The 24,331-nt window shown below is 43.1% G+C and overlaps 1 protein-coding gene across 1 annotated transcript in view; it reads left to right on the top strand.

Moving 5' to 3' along the window:
* The window catches only part of LOC145389735 (G-protein coupled receptor moody-like), a gene marked incomplete at its 5' end in the record, with an annotated part of 96,402 nt that extends 72,796 nt beyond the window's left edge, over positions 1-23,606 (top strand). The window contains 2 exons of the mRNA XM_080264928.1: positions 22,529-22,855; positions 22,901-23,606. Of these exons, the coding sequence (XP_080121054.1) occupies positions 22,529-22,855; positions 22,901-23,606 (1,033 nt within the window). The remainder of the gene's footprint in view (positions 1-22,528; positions 22,856-22,900) is intronic.
* Between the last annotated feature and the right edge of the window lie 725 nt (positions 23,607-24,331).

Raw genomic sequence — 24,331 nt, 5'->3', positions numbered from 1 at the left:
ATAGTGAGGAGGGGGAGGGGAGATAGTGAGAGGGGAGGGACGGCGAAAGGAGAGAAGGGAAAAAGAAAACAGAAAAGAAAAAGAAAGAAAGAAGCGAGGAGGAGAATGGAGGAGAGGAGAAGAGAGGAGACGAGAACGAGAGGAGAGGAGGAGGAGAAGAGAGGGGACGAGAACGAGAGACAAGCAAAGATAAGTAAATGAAAACGAAGCACCAACATAATTTTGCTTCACACGAGGCGGTATGCACTAAGGTGGGACTATGGTATCTGATCTTTGAGTCTACAATAAGAATACAGACATCAAAGACACTTCCACCATCCCTCCAGCCGCTCCGATCTACACTAGCAGGGAGAAAAAGTGAGAAGGAACAACATCCGCGATAGATAAACGATCACGGGAATTTTACAGGAAAGGGTGAATTGGGGATTACCTTTTACGCAACAATACCTGAACCTGTACAACACCATGTTATCTTTAAAACCTCCAGCCCGACGACTTTTTCTTCTTATCAATGCTGCCTCCAGACGATTTTATTCAGTTTAGGACAGGCCCGTCGTAGTGAAGGAACTGGGTATTTAGGATGTTATGTTATCCAGGAGTTAGATTACGTAGTTATTTCAGTTCGCATACACAACGTCCTACGAAATTTTTAATAAACTTTATGTTGTTATTCAAGGCCCACCTTTGAATGAAAAAATCCTCTATCAATGTGGGTCCCAATCTCAGCCGTCCAGAGCTACAATTACTGATGACCTTATGGACAAAAATGGTCTCCCTGATAACAATAAACTCTTACATCCATCAGTAACTGTAGTTCTGTAACGGTTGAGAAATAGACCCATGATGGTAGGGCCCTGTTTGCTCCAAATTACCTCCAAACTAATCTAAATGTAATCTAATATAATAACAAGTTAATCTAATAATAATGATGATGATGGTCTTTGAGAGAGGTGAAGTCAGTGAATGTACAGCGAGGTTGGATGGTGAGGAATTGGAAAATGTGAGTACGTTTAAGTACTTGGGTAGTGTGATGAGTAAGGATGGAGGTTTGGAAGGTGAAGTGCTTGAAAGGGTACAGCAGGGAAGAAAGGTTGCTGGTTCTTTGAAAGCAGTGATAAGAAACAGGGAAGTGAGCATGGAAGTGAAAAAGTTGCTACATGACAGTACTGTGATACCAACTCTAACGTACGGAAGTGAAGCTTGGACGTTGTTGGAAAGACACAAGTCAAGAGTGAGAGCAGTGGAAATGAGTTATTTAAGAGGAGCCTGTGGAGTCACATGGAGAGACAGGCTGACGAATGAGGATATAAAGGAGCGTTGTGGTGTGGATGTGGATGTGATAGGAAGCGTTATGACGAACACACTGAGGTGGTTTGGTCATGTGGAGAGGATGGAGGGTGAAAGACTGACAAAGAGAGTGTATGTGAGCGAGGTGGAGGGGGGAAGAGGGAGGGGGAGGCCGAGGATGAGATGGAGGAATGGGGTGGAGAGGTATATGAGAGAGGGGGGTGTGAGTTGGGAGCAGGGCAGTGAAATGGCGGGGGACAGGGCGACGTGGAGGCGTTTTGTTTGTGGCCACCCCAAACGGGATTGAGGCGTCTGGCAATAGATAGATAGATAGATAGATAGATGATGATGATGATAATAATAATAATAATAATAATAATAATAATAATAATAATAATAATAATACAAGCTAATAAATATAATCGAATATAAACTAAGTCTATAAAAAATCTCTTGTAGTAAAAGTAATAATGAAATTAAACAAGCCGGTGGGTGACGACAGCCAGCATTAAGCGGAACAAGTTTTGTCAGCAACCGGAAGTGAGTTTCGACACTAAGCTATTTTCACCGTTTCCGCTTCTGATGACCTTTGACCCCTGACCTGGCCAATGTAGCACATAGGTGTACATACTAACTTGTAGTACTAGTCAGTGTCTATAAGCATGCAAACTTTCATTCAATTCCATCAAGCTGCTGGGGAACTACGGGGGCAGTTTTGAAAACAGGTATTGGTTGTCAGGGATGCTGAGGCCAATCTCTGCATGGTTGCCACTCGAAAACTAAAGGCGAGAGGGGAAATGGATGGCACACTTCCGGTAGGGAATGACCTCAAGATTACATCTAAAGAAGTCAGAGCTTTCAAGGCCCATTAGTAGTGCTTCTACAGCTCAAAACGTAAAAGTATGAAAAAAGTGGGTTTTCGGCCGTACTCGTTGCCTAGTAACCAAAACCTTGCGGACACAGCTGCGTCATAGGCTGGTCATTGTGTCCAAGTTTGGTCGGAAACAGTTAATTCTGAAGGATACGAGTAGAAGTGCCTGCCACAATTAAACAAGAAAGAAAGAAGAAAGAAAGAGTGAAAGAAAGAAAACGTGACCATCAATAAAGGCAGCATGGAGCAGGCCAAAAAGAATGGGTTTTAACGTTCATTTTTCCTTTATTTCTCCATGAATATTTTTAAAGATGTGCTATCAAATCCGCGTTCTCGTCCAAGTGAACAATTCTGCTTTTCAACCCGATATTTTTTTTTTAATGCAAGGAAGAAAGAACCAATGGCCATTCTTTTATTTTATTCTTGCTATTTCCGGACGATTTATTTTATTTATTTACTTATTGACTTATTACAAGCAAACATCTATTAGTTGAAGGGTTAATGAAGACTATAATCTAAATTTTCTAGGCAAAAAATTCTCTCCTTGCTGGGCAAAATAAGGCAAGAAAATAAAAACATAGGGTAAGAAATAGAAAATAAGGCAAGAAAACAGAAAACAGGACAAGAAGATAGAGAACACAGCAAGAAAAGAGAATGGGGCAAGAAAACAGAATATAAAAATAAGATAGAAAATGAGGTAGGAAAACGGATAATAAGGCAAGAAAATAGAAAAATAGAGAAAGAAAATAGAAAATAAGGAAAGAAAATAAACAATAAGGCAAAGAAAACAGAAAATAAGGTAAGAAACTAGAAAGTATGGCAAGACTATAGAAAAAAAGTGAAAACAGAAAATAAGGCAACAAAACAGAAAACAGGGAAAGAAAACAAAAAAATAAGGCAAGAAGACAGAGAATATGGCAAGAAAACAGAAAAAATGACAAAAAAAATATAATAAGGCAATAAAATAAAAAAAATATATAAGAAAACAGAAACGCCTGTACCGTACTCATGCTAGCAATATAGTTAAAAGTGACACTAAAAAACACAAATAAACAATCTGCAATATAACCTTGGCCACCACACATGCTGGGGAAATTGACCCAAATGTTTACAACGCTGGTATGGGGAAAAAAAAAAAAAGCTATATTTTATCTGATTGGAAACGTTTGCTCTTCTGAACAAACAAAACCGTACTTTATTTGGCTGGAAACGTTTGTTCTGGCAAACTATATATATATATATATATATATATATATATATATATATATATATATATATATATATATATATATACTTCATTTGACTGGAAATGTTTGCTATGCTGAGAGAACAAATCCTATATTGATATTTCATCCGAGTGAAAACGTTTAATCGCCTTAACAAAAAAATTATATACTGCACCTCATTTCACCGGAAACGTTTGCTCTGGTAAAAGAGAAACGCTTTACTTCATATGACTTGAAACGTTTGTGATACTGACAAAACAAATGGTATGTTTCATATCATTGAAAACATTTGCTCTGCTTAAAAAAAAAAAAAAAAAAAAAAAAAAAGGCACTACAGTACACTTCATTTGACTGAAAACATTTGTCCTGAAAAAGACACTATACTTCATTTCACTGGAAACGTTTGTTCTGTAAAAAAAAAAAAAAAAAAAAAAAAAAAGAATGTTACTCTGCCTCTGCCTGGGAAACGCTTGCTCTGCTTAAAAAAAAAAAAAAAAAAAAAAAAAAATACCGTTATTTTCACTTGATTGGAAACGTTTTGTGTTGCAAAAAATAAAATATAAAATGCTGGAAGCGTCTGTTCTGCTGAAAACATGCATAAATGTTCTACTTTAATTTACAGGCAACGTTTGTCAATATATTTCACAAAAATTACCTACAGTATATATGACAGGAAATTGTTAAGCATCAGTTAAATCACCTGTCATATTCTTTTCACTTTTGCAAATTTTATATGACTATCTAATATATACTGTACAGTATATATATATACTGGAGAGAGAGAGAGAGAGAGAGAGAGAGAGAGAGAGAGAGAGAGAGAGAGAGAGGGGGGGGAGTCACTCATCAGTCGCGCCAACCATCTCATCAGCCGAAGGAGAGGAGAGAGAGGAAGGGAGGGAGGGAGGAAGAATGTAAGGAGGGTGTGGGTGGGTGTAGGAGGGAAGGAAGAGGAAGAAAGGAGGAGGAGAGGGAAAAGAGGAGGAAGGAAGGAGCAGAAGTGGGATCTAGGGGAGGAGGGGAAGCTAGTGAGATGAAGGGGCAACAAGGAAATGAACGGAGGTGAATGGAAATGGGGAAGAGGAGGAAGGAATTGATCGTGAGAAGGCAAGATGAGGAAGGAGGGAGGGAAAGGATGCAATGGGAGGAAACAGTGAAGCAGAAGGAAGGAAGAGAATATGGGAAGGATGGTAATGGAATGGGGAGGAGGAGAGGACTGAGAGAGAGAGAGAGAGAGAGAGAGAGAGAGAGAGAGAGAGAGAGAGAGAGACAGAGAGACAGAGACAGAGAGAGGTTAACGGTAGGTGAGAGAGAAAGGGTGGAGGGGGAGAGGGGAAGGATAAAGGTGATGCAAGGGGACGGAGGGAGGGGAAGGGGGAAGGGAGGGAGGGGAAGGGGGAAGGGAGAGAGAATGGAAAATGAGAGGGCGTGATGATCTGAGAGAAGGGCATGGAAACAGAGGGTATGGAATGAGGGGAGGAGGGAGCACGTGGAGAGAGAGAGAGAGAGAGAGAGAGAGAGAGAGAGAGAGAGAGAGAGAGAGAGAGAGAGAGAAATGAAAGAGCGGAAAAATGAAAGTTTGGAAGACAGTGTGTAAAGAAGGGAGGAAAGGAATGAGGAAGGAAATATGGGAAGGAGAAAAGGGTGAAAGGGAAATGAAGTACGAATGAAAATATAACAAATGAACAAGGAAAGAAATAATAAGAAATCTGGCGGTAAGTGAAAGGAGGGAAATGAAAATGAACAAAAATAAAGAGGCAAAAACGAAAGCACGCAGGAAGAGATGGAGGATGATAAAGAAAAGAAAGCAGAAGAAAAGAGGAGATAAATATGAGAAGAAAGAAAAGTAAAGAAAGAGAAGAAAAGTGAAGAAAGAGAGGAGAAGAGAGGAGAGGAGAGAAGAGTAGAGAAGAGAAGAGAAGAGAAGAGTAGAGAAGAGAGGAGAGGAAAGGAGAGGAGAGGAGAGGAGAAGAAAAGAAAAGTGATCTGAAGAGAAGAGGAAAGAAGAGAAGAAAAGAGAAGTGATCTGAAGAGAAGAGGAAAGAAGAGAAAAAAAAGAGAAGGGAAGAGAAAAGGGGATAAGAGAAAGGAAGAGACGAGACGAGAAATGAAGAGGAGAGAAAGAGAAGATGTGAAGAGAAGAGACATGTGATAAGAGAAGTGAAAAGAGGAGAAAAGAGAAGAAAAGTGAAGAGAAGAGAAAAGAGAAGTGAAGAAAAGAAAGAGACAAGAGAAGAGAAAAGAGAAGAGAAAGAGAGAGGGCATGGAAGTGAGAGCAAGAAGAAGAGACTCAGATTTCAAGGTAGTGTAGGTAAAATGGAGAGAGAAGGACAGAAGGAGAGGGAGGGATGAGAAGAGGGGTACAGGAGGAGGGAGGCAGGGAGAGGGAAGAGGAGGAGGAGGAGGAGGAAGGGGAACTGGATGGAGAGGGGGAGGGGAGATGGATTCAAGCGGGAGGGGGTGAGAGGGTTTGAAGATGGCCAGATTTAGGGAAGGAGGGACATAAGCCGACGAGATGGGGGGGAGGGGAAGGGAGGAGTGAGAAAAGAAATGAGGAAGGAGGGAGGGAGGGGGAGGAGGAGAGGAAAGGAGGGACTGTAAAGGAAGACAGCTGAGGAGAAAGGAAAAAATAATGGAGAAATATGAGGAAAATGCCTGTGAGGGAGAAAGGAATGAAAAAAATAGTGAAGAAGGCAATGAAGGTGACGAATATTGGAGGAAAATGAGAGAAAAGGAATGGGAGAAAGGCAGGGAGAAAACAATTACGGAAGGAGGAAGAGAAGAGTTGAGGAGGAAAGGGAAAAATAACAAAACAAAGGGAAGGAGGACAGAAAAACGGCGGAGGAGGAGGAAGGAAGGATGGAAGGAAAAGATGGTAAGATGGGAGAAAAAGGGAGGAAGAAAGGTAAAACAAAGTGAATTAATGAAGCAAGGGGAGTATATGGAGGAGAGGGATGGAAGGAAGAGGGTGAAGGAGTGAGGAAGGAAGAGAGGGAATGGAGGAAGAAAAGAGAGGGGGGGGATAAAGGAGGAAAAGAGATAGGGAGAATGGAGAAAAGGGTGCAGATTAAGAGGTAAGAAGGAAGGAAGGGAATATGGGAAGACGGGTGTACGGAAGAGCGGAAGGAAATAGTGATAAAATGATGCAATAAATAGAAAAGATAAAAATAAGGAGGGGATGATAAGCAAATAAAACAGTTATGAGGAAAAGGGTAAGAAGAGGAAGAAAACAGAGAAGTACTAGAGGAAAATTAAGAGAAAGAAAATATTGAAATGGCGAAAGCAAAGAGAATTATCAAGAGGAGGAGAAGGAGGAGGAGGAGGAGGAGAATTATTACCACGACTGTAAACCCAACATGAAGAAAAAGTCAGGAAGAAGACAAGTAACAAGAAGAAAAAGAAAACAATTCAATGGGCCTCCGGAAAAGGGTATTGTCAAGAAAATTAATCCAACTCTCTGATGCCACAAAGACGGCCGAAGTACCCCATAAGCACGGCGCAAGACAATAAAAACAAAACAATGGTTTCTATGGCAACGGTCACCTCACGTCTACGTGATTCTCTCTCTCTCTCTCTCTCTCTCTCTCTCTCTCTCTCTCTCTCTCACTGTTCGATTCTGACGATAGCATAAACATCAAAGTTCTCATCACCACCACCAGTTCCAAGAGAATTACCATCAACATTTTAATTGTAATCACCACCTTCACCATCGCAACTAGAGGCCCCCCAAGGGAGGAATCTCACCAGCCGCGAGCCGACACACATCTAGCGCGGCTCGAAATATGACCTTGACTTTGACCTCCTTTCACCAATTTCGAGTTCGTCCGACATTTTCATCCCTACTACACACCCGTAAAATTTTGTGATGATATTTTTAGCGGTTGTCGTGCTAACAGACACACAGACTGACACACAGACAGACAGACAAACTGAAAACAATACCTGCCTCGCTCTCGCGGCTGGTAATAATTATCACTAATCTCATCGTCACCATCACTATAATCTTCACCATCACAGCTACCATCATAATCATCACTATCCCCATCTTAACCATCACTATAATCTGCACCATAACCAACACCATCATCACCACCATCATCATCATCGTCATCATTACCAACACAGCCACTATCCTGTCACCATTATCAGTACATTTACTCACATACATACGCTGTGCACAATCCAAGAACGATGAAAAACACGAAAATGGCAGAGCTATCACAGAGTACAAATCTAAAAAAAAGGGCAAATGAGCAATTAATTACAAAATGAGCCAAAAGCAAAAATTGAGCCAAGAAGTAAAAATGACCAAAAATTACAAATAAGCAAAACTAGTCAAAATTTGCGAAAAAGTACGCCTAAAAAAAATATAAGAACAAAAAAATAAGAGCAAAACAGTAAACGTGAGGAAATAAAAACAATTGCAAACAAGTAAAAATTTGCAAAAAGGCAAAAATGAGCAAAAATGATGTGGGCAAAAAAAAAAAAAAGGAAAAATGGGTAAAAAGTACAAATTAGCAAAAGAGTAAAAATGGGAAAAATGGAAGAATGAGCACAAATATAAAATTCTGCAAAAAAAAAAAAAAAAAAAAAATTAAAAATCAGCCAAAAGTAAAAATGAGTAAAGAAAAGTAAACACATGGAAAAGCAAAATGTGCAAAAAAAAAAGAAAAAAAAAACTGAGCCAAAAGGACAAACGAGCATGTAAGTAAAAAACGAGGTAAAAAGCAAAAACGAGCAAACCATTAAAATGAGCCAAAAAAAGTAAAAAGAAGCAAAGAAGTACAAATGAGCAAAAAATAAAGGTGAACAAAGGAAAAATGAGTAAAAAAAAAAAGTAAAAATGAATAAAAAAAATAAAAACGAACAAAAGGTACAAACGAACACAACAGTAAAAATGTAACAATATTTAAAGATCAAAAAACTAAAAAGAAGCAAAAAAGTAAACCTAAGCCAAAAAAAAGTCAACATGAACAAAGAAGTAAAAATAAGAAAATAATAAGTGACCAACAAAGTACAAATGAGCAAAAAAATCAAATCACCATAAAAGTTCTAATAAGCCAAAAAGTTAAACTGGGGAAAGAAAAGTGAAATGAGCAAGAAGTAAAAATGAGGAAAAAATAAAATAAGAAAATTGGAAACTGGCCAATTATGACAAACGCAAACACGTCTAAAATAACAAACAAGTCAAACTGAGCAAAGGTAAACATCAGAACAAGGTAAACATCAGCAGGTTAACAAAATATGAGTCAAAACTTTAAAAAGAGCAAAAAAAAAAATACAAGAAACAGAAAGGTAAAAATGTGCCAAAACGTACAAATGGCCAAAAGTAATAATGGCACAAAAGCAGAAAATGAAAGACTAAAACGGACGACAAAGTTAAAATGGGAGAACAATAATACTAGCACTGAAAGGCACCAGAAGAGTCTTAGGATTCAAGGCGCATCCAACTGAATGACTCAAGCCTGCACTTCAAAACATTTTAACTCGTGTCAATAAAGAGACAGTTCATAGCGACCGTTTCGTAAGTTGCCTACTCGTATTGCGGGAATATGGGAAAATGAATAGTGAACACTAATACATTCTTTTACTTATTCTTTCTGACAAGAATAGTATCTTTTCACCCCTCTTTGTTTGTCTGTTTGTTTGTTTGTATGTTTGTTGTCTTAAAATGAATTACTCAAAACTAAAAGAGAGATTCGGACCAAATTTGGTGGGTAGACAGCCCATGCCCCAGGGAACATTCGATTAACTTTTGGAACCGATCTGGATAGTATTACAGATTCTGGATCCGGGAAACATTTTTTGTGAAACCCTAATCAACGATGAGGAAACCTAAATGGTTTGGATATTACGTTGCCCTTGTCAGAGAGATTCGTTCCACTGAGTGCCCCTCTAGTTTCCAATATTAATTTGTCCATATTATGTATATTTATCTTATATTTCTTTCCCATAACTGTTGCAATACTGTTTTAAAGTGGGGGGAGACCAACATACCTCGACACACCATGAATCTTTTGGCGGCTCACCGTGTGCCACGGCACCCTGGCTGCGGAGTATTGGTCTAGTAGTTAGAACACTCCATTTACAATTAAGTCTTTGGCTCGTATTCCCGTCGGTTAAGGAAGCTCACTAATATATTTCCCTAGGCGATTTATTTTGATTATTACACCTTACTGTGCGTTTCTGTTATATTTATTTTGATTATCACACCTTTCTGTGCATTTCTGTTATATAAATCCTTCCAGTACTGCCATAAACTGCATAAACAACGTACGAATGGATATTAACCAAGTATATCCTGATATAAATCGCTATGGAAGGGATGCCTGGGAACATCCTCACCAGACAAGAATACGAGTCTCGGCGTGCATGGGTTCGATCCTCAAAAAGAGAATGGAGGCTCTGGATTATGTAATACCACCAAGGGACAGACTGGTCGCCAGCCCATATATATTACTGGACAAAAGTAGCCTAGCCTGGGGCCTGACTGGTAGGGAAGGGTTGTGTGGGATTTGTATGGTGCTATAGAAAAGATACAAAATGGGTGGTACAAAGGTTATATTCAAGAGTCTGAAGGAGGAAGGAAGTGCGCCAAGCCAAGACGAAGAAGGTGGGCGGATGTGGTAAATGAGCACGTGAGTGTTAGGTGGGGAAATTTACACCTTTCAATCCCATGACGCATTTTTTCCATTTTATTCTTGCTATCTCCAAATGATTATATTCAGATCACAACAGACGTTACGAACTACAGGAATGAGATACACCCTCCAATAATCCCTTGACTCTCTGGGTGCTCACTTAAACTGCATGTTATCTGGTAAAGACAAAATGAAAATGACATACGCAAGTGGACGGGATTAAGGAATTGAAGCAACACAAAAGAGGGGAGAAACGGAGGGCTATGGTACTTAGACACATTAAAGAGTATGGTATCTCTTTCCTAAATGAGTCCGGAAGGAAATAACACTATTTAACAGGTGTATTTAAAAAAGAATCTACCATGAAAACAGCAAAATTTATGGGCAGGTGGTTTTCCGTGTGAGGTGGAGGCAAGGAATGGAAGGCCTGATTGACTGCGTCGGCCATTTCACTTGACATGCCCTTTGGTATGTCTCCTACTGTTGTGCTTTGTTAATTTATCTGTCTAACTATCTATCTATCTATCTGTCTATCTATCTACCTAATTTGTTTGTTTATTCATTTATTTACGTATTTATTTATGTCTATCTATCTCTATCCGTGTCTGTTTGTTTTATTTATTCATTTATTTCTGTATCTGTACATCCCACCTTATCACATCGTTTACTGTAGATACGAAAGAGGGTGAAGATAATGAATGCATGAATGAATGAAGTAAATGAATGAATGAATGAACTGAATGAATGAATGTATGAAATTAATGAACTGAATAAATGAATGAATGAATGAATGAAAAGGATGAGGAAACTATAAAAAGGTACAGAAATAAGAGGAAAAAGATATAAAGATATATAAAAGGAAAAATAAACATGAAAAAGAGAACTGATACCAAAACAAACATACACAAGACTGAAAATAACGTGAAAAAAATAACAAAAAGAAAACGAAAGTGAAATTAGCAAAGAAAAAATTATAACAAGCGAACCAAAACAGAAAACCAAAGGAAAACGGGTACTGAGAAAAGGAGAGGGGAAAACAGTGCCGAAATATAGAAACAGAAACCACTTAACAAAATACACTAAGCCCACACTCTTCCCCCCCCACTACACCCACACTCCCCCTCACTACACCCACCCTCCTCCCCCCTACACCCACACTCTCCCCTCCCCCCATCCACACACACACACACACACACACACACACACACACACACTGCCTGATCCGGAATCGATCCCAGGTACCTTAGATTTTACACCCCACTGAACAGCACCCCATTCTCCCCATCCTCCTTCACCGCTCCCCCTGCCCCCTTCCTCCCTCCCTCCCCCTCCCCCCCTCCACCACTTCATTCACCACGTTCCCCCCACCCAATCGCCCTTTCCTGCCCTCCTATTCACCACTCCCTCCATCCATTTCTCTCTCCCTTTCTCTCCTCTCCCTACACCAACCCACCTCCCTCGTTTATCTCCCCCCACCACCCCTTTCTCTCCCCCCTCCTCTCCCCTCTCCCTTCTCTCTCTCCCCTCCGTCTTCTCTCTCTGCAACATCCTCTCTCTTTCCCCTTTCACCACACCTACACAATGCATATCCATCTTTCCCCATCTCCCCTCCCCCACCATTCCCCTTCCCCTCACCCACGTCTCCTATCCTTCTCCCTTCCCTCATTCACCTCACTCCCCCACCCAGCCTCTCCCCTAGCCATTTCAATACACCTATACGGGACACATCCATTCCTTCTCCTCCTCCTCTTCTTCTTCTTCTCTTTCCTCCTCCTCCTCCTCTTCCTACCTTAACCTACTTCCTCTCTTACCTCTCCTTTACCTACATTCACTTCATGCTCTTCCTTCTTCCCCCCTCCCCCCTCTCCCTCTCCTCCCTCCTCCTGATATGCTAATGAGATGTTCTGTGAATGAGAGAGAGAGAGAGAGAGAGAGAGAGAGAGAGAGAGACGGACGGACGGAGGACGGACAGACAGACAGACAGACAGACAGACAGACAGACAGAGACAGACAGACAGACAGACAGACAGACAGATAGACCGACCGACAGACAGACAGACAGGGACAAGAAAATTTAAAAGAAGCGCATGAGGAGAAGGACGGGGAAGGGAAAAGAAAAATAACAGGAAAGAGAGAATGGGTGATGAGAGGCAGAAGGAAAAAAAAATAACGTGAAGATGATGAAAAGGAGGAGGAAGTGAAGATAAATGAAAGAAAGGAAAGGATGAAGGGGGGAGGAGAGAGTAACAGGTGAGAGAGAAAGAGAAGGAGAGGAGGAAGGGGAGGAGGGAACGAGGGAGGAGAGAAATACACGAAGACAGAAGGGGAGAAAAAGAAAATAGATTGGAGAGGAAAAAAGAGAAGGCGTAAGTACAGAAAGAAAGAAAAGAGAGGAGAAAAAAAAGAGGAAAAGAGGACGAAAGGAAAGGAAGGGTGAAAGAAAGAATTGGAATTTACAGAGTGGGGAGTAGAAAAAAAAGGCAAGGATAAAGTGAACAAAACTCGAGAGAGAGAGAGAGAGAGAGAGAGAGAGAGAGAGAGAGAGAGAGAGAGCAGCTAAGGTAATTTCATCGTGTGCTAACCCCTTGGAATCCAGCGTACCCTCTAATACCCCCCTAATCGCCTCATAACCACTCATTAACACTCTCCTCCTCATGGCTTGTTGCATTCACGCTAAGGCCACGGGATTTTCTTCAGTCCAGGGTAAAGCCACGAGAAAGAGAGATCAAATTCATTCCTTAACCTTTTCCTTGTTATCGTGAATCTGTCTTTTTTCAGGCTGGTTAACACGTAAGATTTTTTTTCCGGTATCAGGTAGTAAGTGAAAAAAAAAATCTACTTTTTTTTTTTTTTTACACTAGAAATACCTGTGTAATATACAGGATACGCCATTAACAGTGCTTCACCAAAACCTCACCTGGCGATATCTGATTTGCGGTGATGGCTCAGTGTGCTGGTGTGGGCGTGAGTGTGGTAGCAGGAGATGGATAGCCTAAGTCAAGCAGGGCAGACATTGGTAACGATAAGCCGTGCTCGCAACACAAGAGAAACCGACTTGCACAGGGATGCATTATAACTGGACCACCCTGTATCAAGCTCAGCACCAGATTATTTGTTTATTAAGCTGGCGAGAATCCTGATATTCAAGTTAAGCTTATGACTTACAGGTATTTTTCTAACATGTATAAAACCGTCTGGAAGCATCCGGATTAAAACAACACAAACACACACACACACACACACACACACAGCCCAACCTCAGCAGTAAAGTGGCAATGGAAGTTACCATATTCTTAACCTGACACAACTTTACGTGACACACACCAAAAAAGAAAAACAAATCAAAATTCGATTTGGCTTATCGCCTTTTTGAGTGCCACGAATTTATCTTCTTTTGTTCCAATATTTTGTTACATTTATTTCTTTTAATTCATTCTCTCTCTCTCTCTCTCTCTCTCTAGTTCTCTTGGTATCCCTCTTGTCTTTTTAATTTTCCTCTCAATGTTTCCTTTTTATTCTCTCATTTTCATATTATTTTTATCATTTTTCTTCCTTCAGATTCCATTTTTTTCATTTTTTTTTTTTTTTTGGCTAACAGCTTGAAATATAAATGCACTACTCAACTGCATTCCATCGTTTATCGTGAGGTGTACAATATTCCTCAGTCGACAGTCTCAAAAAAATAAAAAAAAGGAAAAAAAAAAAAAGGGCGTCCTGGGAGTCAAGGCGTTAATTGCCTTTTTTTGCGTTTCTTTCTTCTGTTCATTTTCCTCCTTCATCTTATTTCCTCTTTGCGCCACTCCCTCAAGACTTCCACACATTTCAGCGAGAAGGGAGGGGCCGGGAGAGAAGAGAGGGATGTGGGGAGGATGTGCGGGGCAGGAAGAGGGGGTAGAAAGGGGTAGGGGGAGAGAGTAGGGACAGGGGAAGGAAGGGGGGCCGGGAGGAAAGGAGGAAGGGAGCAGAGAGAAGGGATGGGGAGGGGCAGGAAGACGGACCGGAGAAAGGTAAGAAGCCAGGGAGAGAGCGGGGAAGGCTGAGGGGAAGAGGAAGGGGGCGGGCCAGAGGGGAGGGGAAGGGAGGGGAGGGGAAGGGGAGAGGGGAATATCTATAAACTGGCTAGAAATTCCTGTGCAAGTTTCAATACGGCGGTGGAAGTTGGGTTTAATCCGAGCCGGCAGGACGGATTGCATTTATTTGAGATTAATCCGGGGGAGGGGGGACCACATCCAAGGCTGCCGCGGCCCCTCTCACCTGGGTTAAGAGTGGGGGGTGGGGGAGGATGGCGGAAGGAAGGGGAGGGGGAGAAGAGAGACATGGGGGTGAGGAGGAAGGAGAAGAAGGGACGAGTGGAGAGCGGGTGGTGGGGAAAAAGGTGTAAAGAGGAAGAGGAGGAAAAAGAGAGTGGAAGATGGGGAAGGGGAGGGGGTGGGGAGAAGACAGAGTAAGAAGGAGAAGGGGTAGGGGAAGAGATGAGGAGGGGACTGAGGGAATGGGAAGATGATGGGGAGAAGAGGGAGGAGAGGGATGTCAAGGGCAAGTTGGGGAAGAAAGGGGAGTGAAAGTGAGGCGGAAAAAAGACCAGAAGAGAAGACAGAGAAGTGGGGAAGAAGGAGAGTGATGTCGGGTGAAGGATGGGGAAAAGGTGGGGTGAGAGAGAGGAGGGGATGGGGAGGAAAGGTATGGAGGAAAGGTGAGGGGAGAGAGAAGGGTAAGGGGAGGAGAGATAGATCGAAATTAAAGCAAAAACGGAGAGGAAGGAAGGAAAACATGACAGAGGGGAAAGAGGGATGAAAAATGGAAGGAAGGAGGAGGAGAGGGAGGGAGGAGGAAAAGGGTGGAGGAGACAGTGGGAGGAGGAAAGGGAAAAGGGAAAGAGGAATAGAAGAAGAGGGAGGAAAATGAAAAATGGAGGGGAAACGGAAGACAGATAAGGGATAAATGAAGGAGTAATGGGAGTGAAGGAAACTGAGGAAAGGAGGAAAGAAGACGAGAACGAGAATGAAGGAGAGATGAGAGGCGGGAGGAACAACGGAGGAATGCACAGATGAGAGAAGGAATGCAGATATGAAACGAAGGAAAGAGGGGGAGGGAGAAGATGATGAAATGAAGGAGAGAGAGAGAGAGAGAGAGAGAGAGAGAGAGAGAGAGAGAAACTCATGAAAGATAAGGGCAAGTCACAGTGATCGAGAAAATGAAACTGAAAAAAAAAAGAAAAATAAAATAAAAGAGAAACACACAAAATGAAAAGAAATAAAGAGAATAAAACAGGAAAAGGAAAACGAACAGAAATAAAACCAAAACGAAAAAAGAAAAGAAAAAATAAGCAAGAAAAACAGACACTTAATCCCCACCTTATCCACTAAAATAACAAGTGATTAATCCACTAATCCCCTTAACCTCCTGAACTCCCACAGCCCCGGGGGATTAGCAGCTCAGGGCAAATTGCATACACGGGGATTACGCCAGCATTACACCCCATGGCAGGATTATATTTGTGGCGATTACATTACAGCTTCGGGATTTGCAGAGATTGGCTGAAGATAATACTTTGGGGAGATTGGATGGACAGATAGATAAATAGAGAGATAGACAGATAGACAGACTAATGTTTATTCTCTTGTATATGTGTATGAAATTACTCTAGGCTTTAAAATTAATAAGAAATCAACCTTTTCTTTTGATTAATTTCACTTTTTTTACATTTTGTGGGGATAGTGGATTACAATGAAGGGTTAAGGTTATTATTTTTGCGAAACTCTAAAATAAGGATTACTTTTTGGTGGCCCAGATTAATCCATTATGGTGAGGGGGGATTACTCTTACTGGATGAGGTTGATTTGGGGGATTAACCGGATTATATCTTATTTTAGTGATTATATTATTAAGGGAGGGGATTATTTTTGAGGCAGGTGATTATTTTTTATAGGGATTATGTTCTCATGTTAGACCATTACACTGATGGTGTAAGGGGATTACACTGATTAGATGAGGATTTTTTTTCAGGAGCTAGTAAAGGAGAGAGAGAGAGAGAGAGAGAGAGAGAGAGAGAGAGAGAGAGAGAGAGAGAGAGAAATATTTTAACAATTAACCAATACTGTTCATTTTAAGGTGCTTACATTAAAAAATGGAATTATTTGACAAAAGTTACATTATTATTTTTTAAGCTGATTACAATTGGAGGCTTCGGGGATTACATTCCATAACAGGGAGATTATATTGACTGCCTGGCGTTCATATTTCCGGGATTAGCCGGATTTTTAACTTGACAGCGATTACATTAATTCTGATGGTGGATTACAGTGATAGATCGAAGGCATATATTTGGGGGAACCAGTGACATTTTTATGGTGATTTCATTTTCAGAACAGGTGATTACATTTTGGCGCAGGGTGATTACATTTATAGACCAGGTGATTATATTTTTCGACCAGGTGATTACATTTTGGCGCAGGGTGATTACATTTATAGACCAGGTGATTACATTTATAGACCAGGTAGTTATATTTTGGGGCAGGCCGATTACATTTTTTGACCAGGCGATTACATTTTGACGCAGGGTGATTACATTTTTAGATAGGTGATTACATTCTGACGTAGGGGGATTACTTTTTTTTTTTTTTTTGGCCGGGCCTGATACTGGGCAAGCTCGATTATATTTGATGGTGATTACATTTCAGGCTGGACGAGTATATCTCGGCATTCTAGGATTACACCCCCTGGCCAGTCCTCAGTTTTTCATTTATTTTTTCATTTATTGATTTAGTTATTCTTTATTTCCTTTATTTATTTACCGTTATTTATTCATTTTGTGATTATTTCTGGCCGGGTGATTTAGGAAGCGAGCGCCTTTTAAAATGGTGATTACATTTTCATCCCAAGCGATTACATTTTTTGCATAAATGGATTACACTGATAGGCCAAAGTTCACATTATAGATTTTTTTTATTATTTTTTGGCTGTTTTATTGAAGAAGTATGTCACTTTTTTATATGGCGATTACATTTTCATCCCAAGCGATTACATTACTGCATGCGAGGATTACACTGACCGGAGCTTTTATCGTAACTGCATGTCCGTCCAGGTGATTACAATACTGCACTTGCGATTACACTAGGATTACATTAATTAATTTCGATGATCATTACTAGGATTACATTATACACTGGATGATTACATTATTGCCTACCCGTATTACCAAGCCTCATAAATCCCTCAAATCGATTCAGTTTTATATCGATTACAAGGATTACTTTTCAGACCGGGGGATTACATTGCTGCCTAACCGGATTACACAGAACGATTAACCTCTTCAGCCCGATGACACATTTTACCCACCTGTAGCTAAAGATGCAGCACGGATTTTTTTATCCTTTTTTCTTTTCCTTTTTCTTTTTTTTGCTCAAGGGAAAAAAATCATCTTAAGGATGCAGGAAAGAATATGACGAGAGAGAGAGAGAGAGAGAGAGAGAGAGAGAGAGAGAGAGAGAGAGAGAGAGAGAGAATCATGAATGGTGATGAGTGGGAGTGGAGAGGGAGGAAGAGTGCTACCGACTTTAAACCTCTCTCTCTCTCTCTCTCTCTCTCTCTCTCTCGTGACTAATTATCCAGGTGTGGGATGAGCCAATATTACAGGTAGACAGGCAAATTGGTAGGTAGGCAGGAAAGCAGGTGTAAGAAGGTAAACGTTTGTAGGTAGGTAAGTAGCCAGGTAAGTTGGTAGTAGGTACGTTGGTTGTCAGACAGGTTCGTAGGCAGGTGCACAGGTAGGTAAGTAGGTAGGTCGGTCAGTAGGTAGGTAGGCAGGTAGGTATAAAGGTAGGTACGTAGGAGAGTGGGTTGGTAGTTCAGAAGGTACGATTGCACTGGTGTGTGTGTGTGTGTGTGTGTGTGTGTGTGTGTGTGTGTGTGCAAGGGTGACCGCTCTGAGATGGCAACATTTGTCTCACTAACACTAAGGTATTGTCCCGTTCTGGTACCGCTGCCTCCAACCTCCCCTGCCTAGGTGGGGAAGGGGGAGGGGGAGGAGGGGGAAGGGGGGAGAAGAAAAGGGAGAAAGGTAGGGGGAGGGGGAAGGAGTGGAAGAGAAGGAAAGTGTGTGGTGGGAGTGGAGGAGGATGGGGAGGGAACGGAATGAGAAAGGGGGGAAAGGAAGGGGAACGAGAGGGGGAGACAGTGAGGTAAGAGGGGGAAGAAGGCAGAAGGAGGGGGAAAGGAAAGGAGAAGGGGAGGGGAGAGGGAAGGAAACAGGGAAGATACAGAAGGAAAGGAAAGCAGAGGGAAAGGGAAGACCAAGTGAAGGGAAGAAGAAAGGAAGGGAAGGAGAGAAGGGAGAAGGGAGAGGGAAGACGACAGAAGCCGGATGGAAAAAGGGAAGGGGGAAACGCAGGAGAGAATCAGGGGAGGGGAGACTGGGGAGAGAGAAGGAAGAGTAATCTGGGTGAGAGAAGTGCGAGTGAGAGGAGGGAGAAAAAGAGGGTGGAAGAGGAAGAGAGGAATGTGTGAGGAGGAAAAGAGGGACGACTGAAGAAAAGGGAAATGGAGAGAAAGGATGTAGGAAGAGAAGAGTGAGAGAGGGAGAGGGAGGAGGAAGGGTGGAAGGACTGAACGGAAAGGGTGACAGGGTGTGGAAGGGGAGAAGAAGAAGGGAAGGGACGTGGGGAGGAGAAGGGGGGCCTGGAAGAGAAGAAGAGAGGGAGGGACGGAGGGGAGAGGGAGGAAGAAGATGGTGGGAGGGAAGGGTGGGAGGGGGAAGCGCGTTCGATGATTCCATGCATAAAATATTTACACACACACACACACACACACACACACACACACACACACACACACACACACACACACACACACACACACACACACACACACACACACACACACACACACACACACACACACACACATATACATGTACAGACACAAACATTCAAATGTACACACATCTCCCCCTTCTCTCTCTCTCTCTCTCTGGGTAAAGAAACAGGAAATCTATGCACCAGGAGGCAATAAAAGCAATACAAGATGAAAAAGGACTGAAGTCAATGTTGGCTACTCTCTCTCTCTCTCTCTCTCTCTCTCCCCTCTCTCTCTTTCCCCCCCCTCTCTCTCTCAAAACTAATAGGATAATTTCTTCATAACTGCACAAAAACCGTAATGGGCAAGAAACTTAATTTAGTATTAATAATAATGACAACAAAAAGTATATTATATACGTAATAACAGCAAGGGGAGAGGAGTGGGGAGAGGAGAGGAGTGGGGAGAGGAGAGGAGTGGGGAGGAGAGGAGAGGGGAGGGGAGGGGAGGGGAGGGGAGGGGAGGGGAGGAGGGTACAGCATGAGAGGCCAAGGGAGGAGAGGCGAGGAGAGGAGGATAGCGGACACAGGAGAGGTGGGAAGAGTTGACAGGACAGGCGGGGAGAGCAGGGAAGGGCACGGCAGGAAACAAAAGCAAAAAGGAGGAGGGGAAACCAGACAAGGCATGAAGAAAAGGAAAGAGAAGTGAGAAGAAGAGGAGAGAAGAGAGCAGAAGAGAGGAGAAGAGAGTAAAAAGTGGTAAATTCCCCCTGCCTCCGACCTCCACTCTCACAAAAGCAATGTGTCCAGGCGTCTCGTAGCTCACTCACATTAACTCCATCACCCCGAGCACGTCTTTTTTTTTTAACTTATTCTCTCTATTGTCCGTCTTGTGTTACAGGTAAAGAGGCCCCGTAGCAGTGAAGGAATACATAAAAGCTGTATCTAGCCTCTCCAGTTCGAAAAGTCTCTCTGAAGCTGAAATAAATCGAAAAAGAAAAGGAAATAAGAATGAAAATGTTACAAAAATGAAGTGGTAAATTTTGTCTCTTCTTTTACTGCATTTTGAGAGGCAGAATGTACAAACTTTAATATTATTCTTTTTTTTGGGGGGGTTAAACAAACACCCTCACAAAATGCCAGCCAGAGAGAGAGAGAGAGAGAGAGAGAGAGAGAGAGACAGACAGACAGACAGACAGACAGACACATTCAGAAAGACAAACAAAAAGAAAGACAAAAACAGACAGACAGACAGACAGAGGGAGGGAGAGAGGGAGGGATAGAAGGAGGGAGGCACAAGGAAGAATGGAGGAAGGGAGGGAGGACTGAATGAAGGAAGGAAGGAGAGACGAAGGCAGGCACAAGGAGGGAAGGAGAGACGAAGGCAGGCACAAGGAGGGAAGGAGACACGAAGGCAGGCACAAGGAGGGAAGGAGAGACGAAGGCAGGCACAAGGAGGGAAGGAGACACGAAGGCAGGCACAAGGAGGGAAGGAGACACGAAGGCAGGCACAAGGAGGGAAGGAGACACGAAGGCAGGCACAAGGAGGGAAGGAGGGGCGAAGGCAGGCACAAGGAGGGAGGGAGGGAGGGAGGGAGGGAGGGAGGGCTAACCATGAGAAAGTGTACAAACTGTCAGCCAAAATTACTTTAAAATTCCGTACATAAAAACTGAATAAAATTTTACTGCATATAAAAAATTGGCCATAAATCACAATGTTTGTTTTGACACGGAACATCACCGCAACACCCTGGATACGTGTGTGTGTGTGTGTGTGTGTGTGTGTGTGTGTGTGTAAGCGTGCATGCATGTAAAAGTGTGCATGTGTGTGCGTTTACGTAGGAGTGTTTGTGCCTGTAATATGAGTGTGTCTGTGTACCTGTGTGTGTGTGTGCGTGTGTGTATGTGTCTGCGTGTGGGTGTGAGTGGAATGGCCTTTGTCGGTCTGTCCTTTTGCCTGATGGAAAATTGACCTCCACAGATAGCGCCCTCTCTCTCTCTCTCTCTCTCTCTCTCTCTCTCTCTCTCTCTCTCTCTCTATCTATCTATCTCTCTCTCTCTATCTATCTATCTATCTATCTCTATCTCTCTCATACCCCTTTCCATCAGTGGCAAGTCTTTTCCATCATGATTTCGACCCTCTCCCTCCCATTTTCCCCCTCTCCTCCTTCCCCCCATCTCTCTCTCTCTCTCTCTCTCTCTCTCTCTCTCTCTCTCTCTCTTTCTTCACTCGCTCCATCATTTCCCTTCCCATCCACACTTCACCTCTTTCCTCTTCAATTTCCATTCCCCTTCTCCCCCCCTCCCCTTCCCTCTCCCACCTCCCCTCTCTGCCCCACACAATCACTGATCACAAGGAAGCGAGATTGAAGGGAAGATGAAAGGAAGGTGAAGGAAGATGGAAGATGTGAAGGAGCGTGAAACATGATGTAAGGGAGGTGAGAGAAGGCGGGAAAGAAGGGTGAAGGAAAGGCAGAAGAGATGAAAGAAGGAAGGATGGAAAGAAGGGTGAAGGAAAGACTGCAGAGATGAAAGAAGGAAGGAAGGAAAGAAGGGTGGATGAAAGACAGTGAAGGAAGGAAGGAAAGAAGGATGAATGAAAGACAATGAAGGAAGGAAGGAAAGAAGGATGAATGAAAGGGAGAAAAGATAAAATAAGGAAGGAAAGATGGAAAGATGAAGGGGTGATGGAAAGAATGGTGAGAGAGAGAGAGAGAGAGAGAGAGTGTGTGTGTGTGTGTGTGTTGGTCTGACAGGTGACGTAATATGGTGACGTATATTATGATAATTATTTCTGTCTTACGATGTTTTTCTCCTGCCTTTGTTTAGCTTTTGGGTCGTATTCTAGCTGGCATATAGGAGGCTTCGTAACACCTCTTCCTTAGCGATTTATTTTGCATATTACACCTTACCCTTCTATCTATATATCTATTGCCGGACGCCTTAATCCCTTAAGGGGTGGCCACAAACAAATCGCCTCCATGTCACCCTGTCCCCTGCCGTTTCATTGCCCTGGTCCCAGCTCACAGCCTCCTCTCTTATATACCTCTCTACTCCATCCCTCCATCTCATCCTTGGCCTTGGCGATTTATTTTGCATATTACACCTTACCCTTCTCTAGTATGGTAATTTTCTCGTTTCATTATCGACCTGGTTTGTATCAGTAACATACAAGAGAATTATGACGTGTACTGTACGTCACTAGATTACTAAAGTAGATGTGCTGAGGAAAAGAAAAATACAGTATCTCCAGTCACTTAGAAAACGGGTCTTCCACCTTAGTCTTTAGGGGTGACTCTCCTATTTCACTTTTGCTAAGGCCAGATACTTGTAGTCGCTAGTGGGAAGCTTGTCTAGCCCAGAGTGTTAAGAACTAGTTCATTACCCTCAGGGCTCAGGCCTCCCTTTACCCTAACACTTCAGACCCTGTTCATGAGTAATGTCACTGATGCTATGGCACGGCTTTTATATCTGTATCTGGTGCTGGTAAGGGAAGCCTTCATGCGATGGCACCGATATTACAAGACAGCCCTGCTCCCTGGTTACACAAATGTCCCTATTCCCAAAACACTACAAGAGAAGGGCACATTCCTCCTGTAGTCCACTCCATTCGTGTTCAGATGAACCTGTAGTCACAACTACTGTTAGCAGCACTACAACTGTCAATCATTACCTCCACTGTCATCACCTCTCACCACCCCTATTTTTCCTCAGGCTGTACACGCAGACGCTGCTGGCAGTGATGGTTGTGTCCACGTGGGTAGGTGCCTTTGGAGCCCTAGTGCCCACAGCCCTGAAAGTGTGGGGGACCTTTGGCTTGGACCCCACCATCGGCTCGTGCACCATTCTGCCAGACAGCGATGGATACTCGCCTAAGTCATTCCTCTTCGTGTTTGCATTCATGCTTCCGTGTGTGGCCATCTGTGTCTGTTATGCAAGGATTTTCTGCATCGTGCACCGTGCAGACAAACGAAGCCACAACAGTGATCAAAGCATCATCAGAGTGAATAGCAAACAAGACAAACAGAAAGGCAGCACTAAGCAGGAAGAAGGTGGAAAGTTGGGTGTGGGAGAAGAGAGGGACAGGGCAGACCCACATGAGGGTGGTGAGGCACGGGTGCATACACTGAGTGAGACTGTGCAGGTGGAGACACAGGTAAAGCTCACCTCCAACACCAGCTCCGTCAGTGTGGAAGTCCTGGAGGGTGGTGCCTCTCCCACCCACCCGGCCAGTGGTCACAGTGATGGCAGAGGCCAGTCACCTTCCCCAGGGGTGAGCGTCACGGTGCTTAGGCCTGAGGTCAATGGGCTGTCCGGCCATCCCTCAGGGGAGGAAGGGGTGGTGTCCTCCCCCATCAGAATATGTCCAACAAATACCCCAGACTCACCCGCCTCTGATGCAACAGATGAGACGGGGCGGCGGCAGTCAAATGAATCAGCAAAGGGGGCATTTTCACAGTTGCGTGGGACATTCCGCAGGGCTCGGAGGGGATCACTCCTGACACGGCAGACTGCACTAAGTCCAAAGGACCAGCGGCTCCTGAAGATGATTCTGGTGATCTTCTTGTCCTTTGTGGTGTGTTACCTGCCCATCACGCTGGTGAAGACATTCAGCAAGGATGACAAGCCTGTGTTGAACATCTTGGGTTTGCTGCTGGTCTACCTAACCACCTGCATCAACCCCATCATCTATGTGGTCATGTCCTCGGAGTACCGCCAGGCCTACCTCAGCCTCTTTGCCTGCAGTGTTGGTGCTGAGGCTGTCAATCGCTCCTTGACTAAGATTTCCTGAAGGTGTGTCAAGGCCATGACTTGCCCCAGCCCAGTGCTCACCAGCCCCAACACCACACCTGCACCAGCCCTGCATCCCACACCTGCCTTCACTGTCTGCTCCTTACACCTTCCAGAGCCACACCCAGCCCAGCCACAGTTACTTTCTTCGTCGGGCACATTCTTCCCTCCTGTATGTGTGGCCAGTGGATGAGGCAGGCGTGGTTGGCACTGGGTCGCACTAGTCTTGCCGGGTCTCACCTGGGGCCACTGGGCAGTATTCTATGTGGCTTTGGAAATTTCATAACACTTCTACCTTGGCAATTTACTCTTAGCAGTACAAGTTAATGTCCTCCCGTGTGTCACTAATACAAACTTAGTCAATATTAAAATGAAGTACTTTTCATACAAGAGAATGCTAAGATGTATTGTGAAAATAAATCACAAAGAAAGGGTGTCTACAAAACTGCAGATGCCACTTTAAATACGAGCCTGATTTAATGGATTAGGATGGTCTTTAGCACCTCTTCCTTACCAGGTTATTTCTGTGTAGGGTGCAAATTTTTATTCTGTGATACAAGAACTTTTTGGCCTTTAGAATCTCAAAATAATCCATAGGAGAATACCAGGGTGTAATACGTAAGACAAATGTTAAGGAGGTGCCCAAAAGCTTCGTAAGTCGAGGAAAATAATTACGCCTCCTGGAAAAACCACACTTACATGAGAAACATTGAAGTGCTGACAAGT

This window comes from Coenobita brevimanus, unplaced genomic scaffold (assembly GCF_032717465.1).
Source record: "Coenobita brevimanus isolate Jiangsu-jjx unplaced genomic scaffold, ASM3271746v2 jjx.HiC_scaffold_1990, whole genome shotgun sequence".
Lineage (NCBI taxonomy): Eukaryota > Metazoa > Arthropoda > Malacostraca > Decapoda > Coenobitidae > Coenobita > Coenobita brevimanus.
The sequence above is the reverse complement of the archived record's forward strand: the minus strand, read 5'-3'. Positions and strand labels throughout refer to the sequence as shown.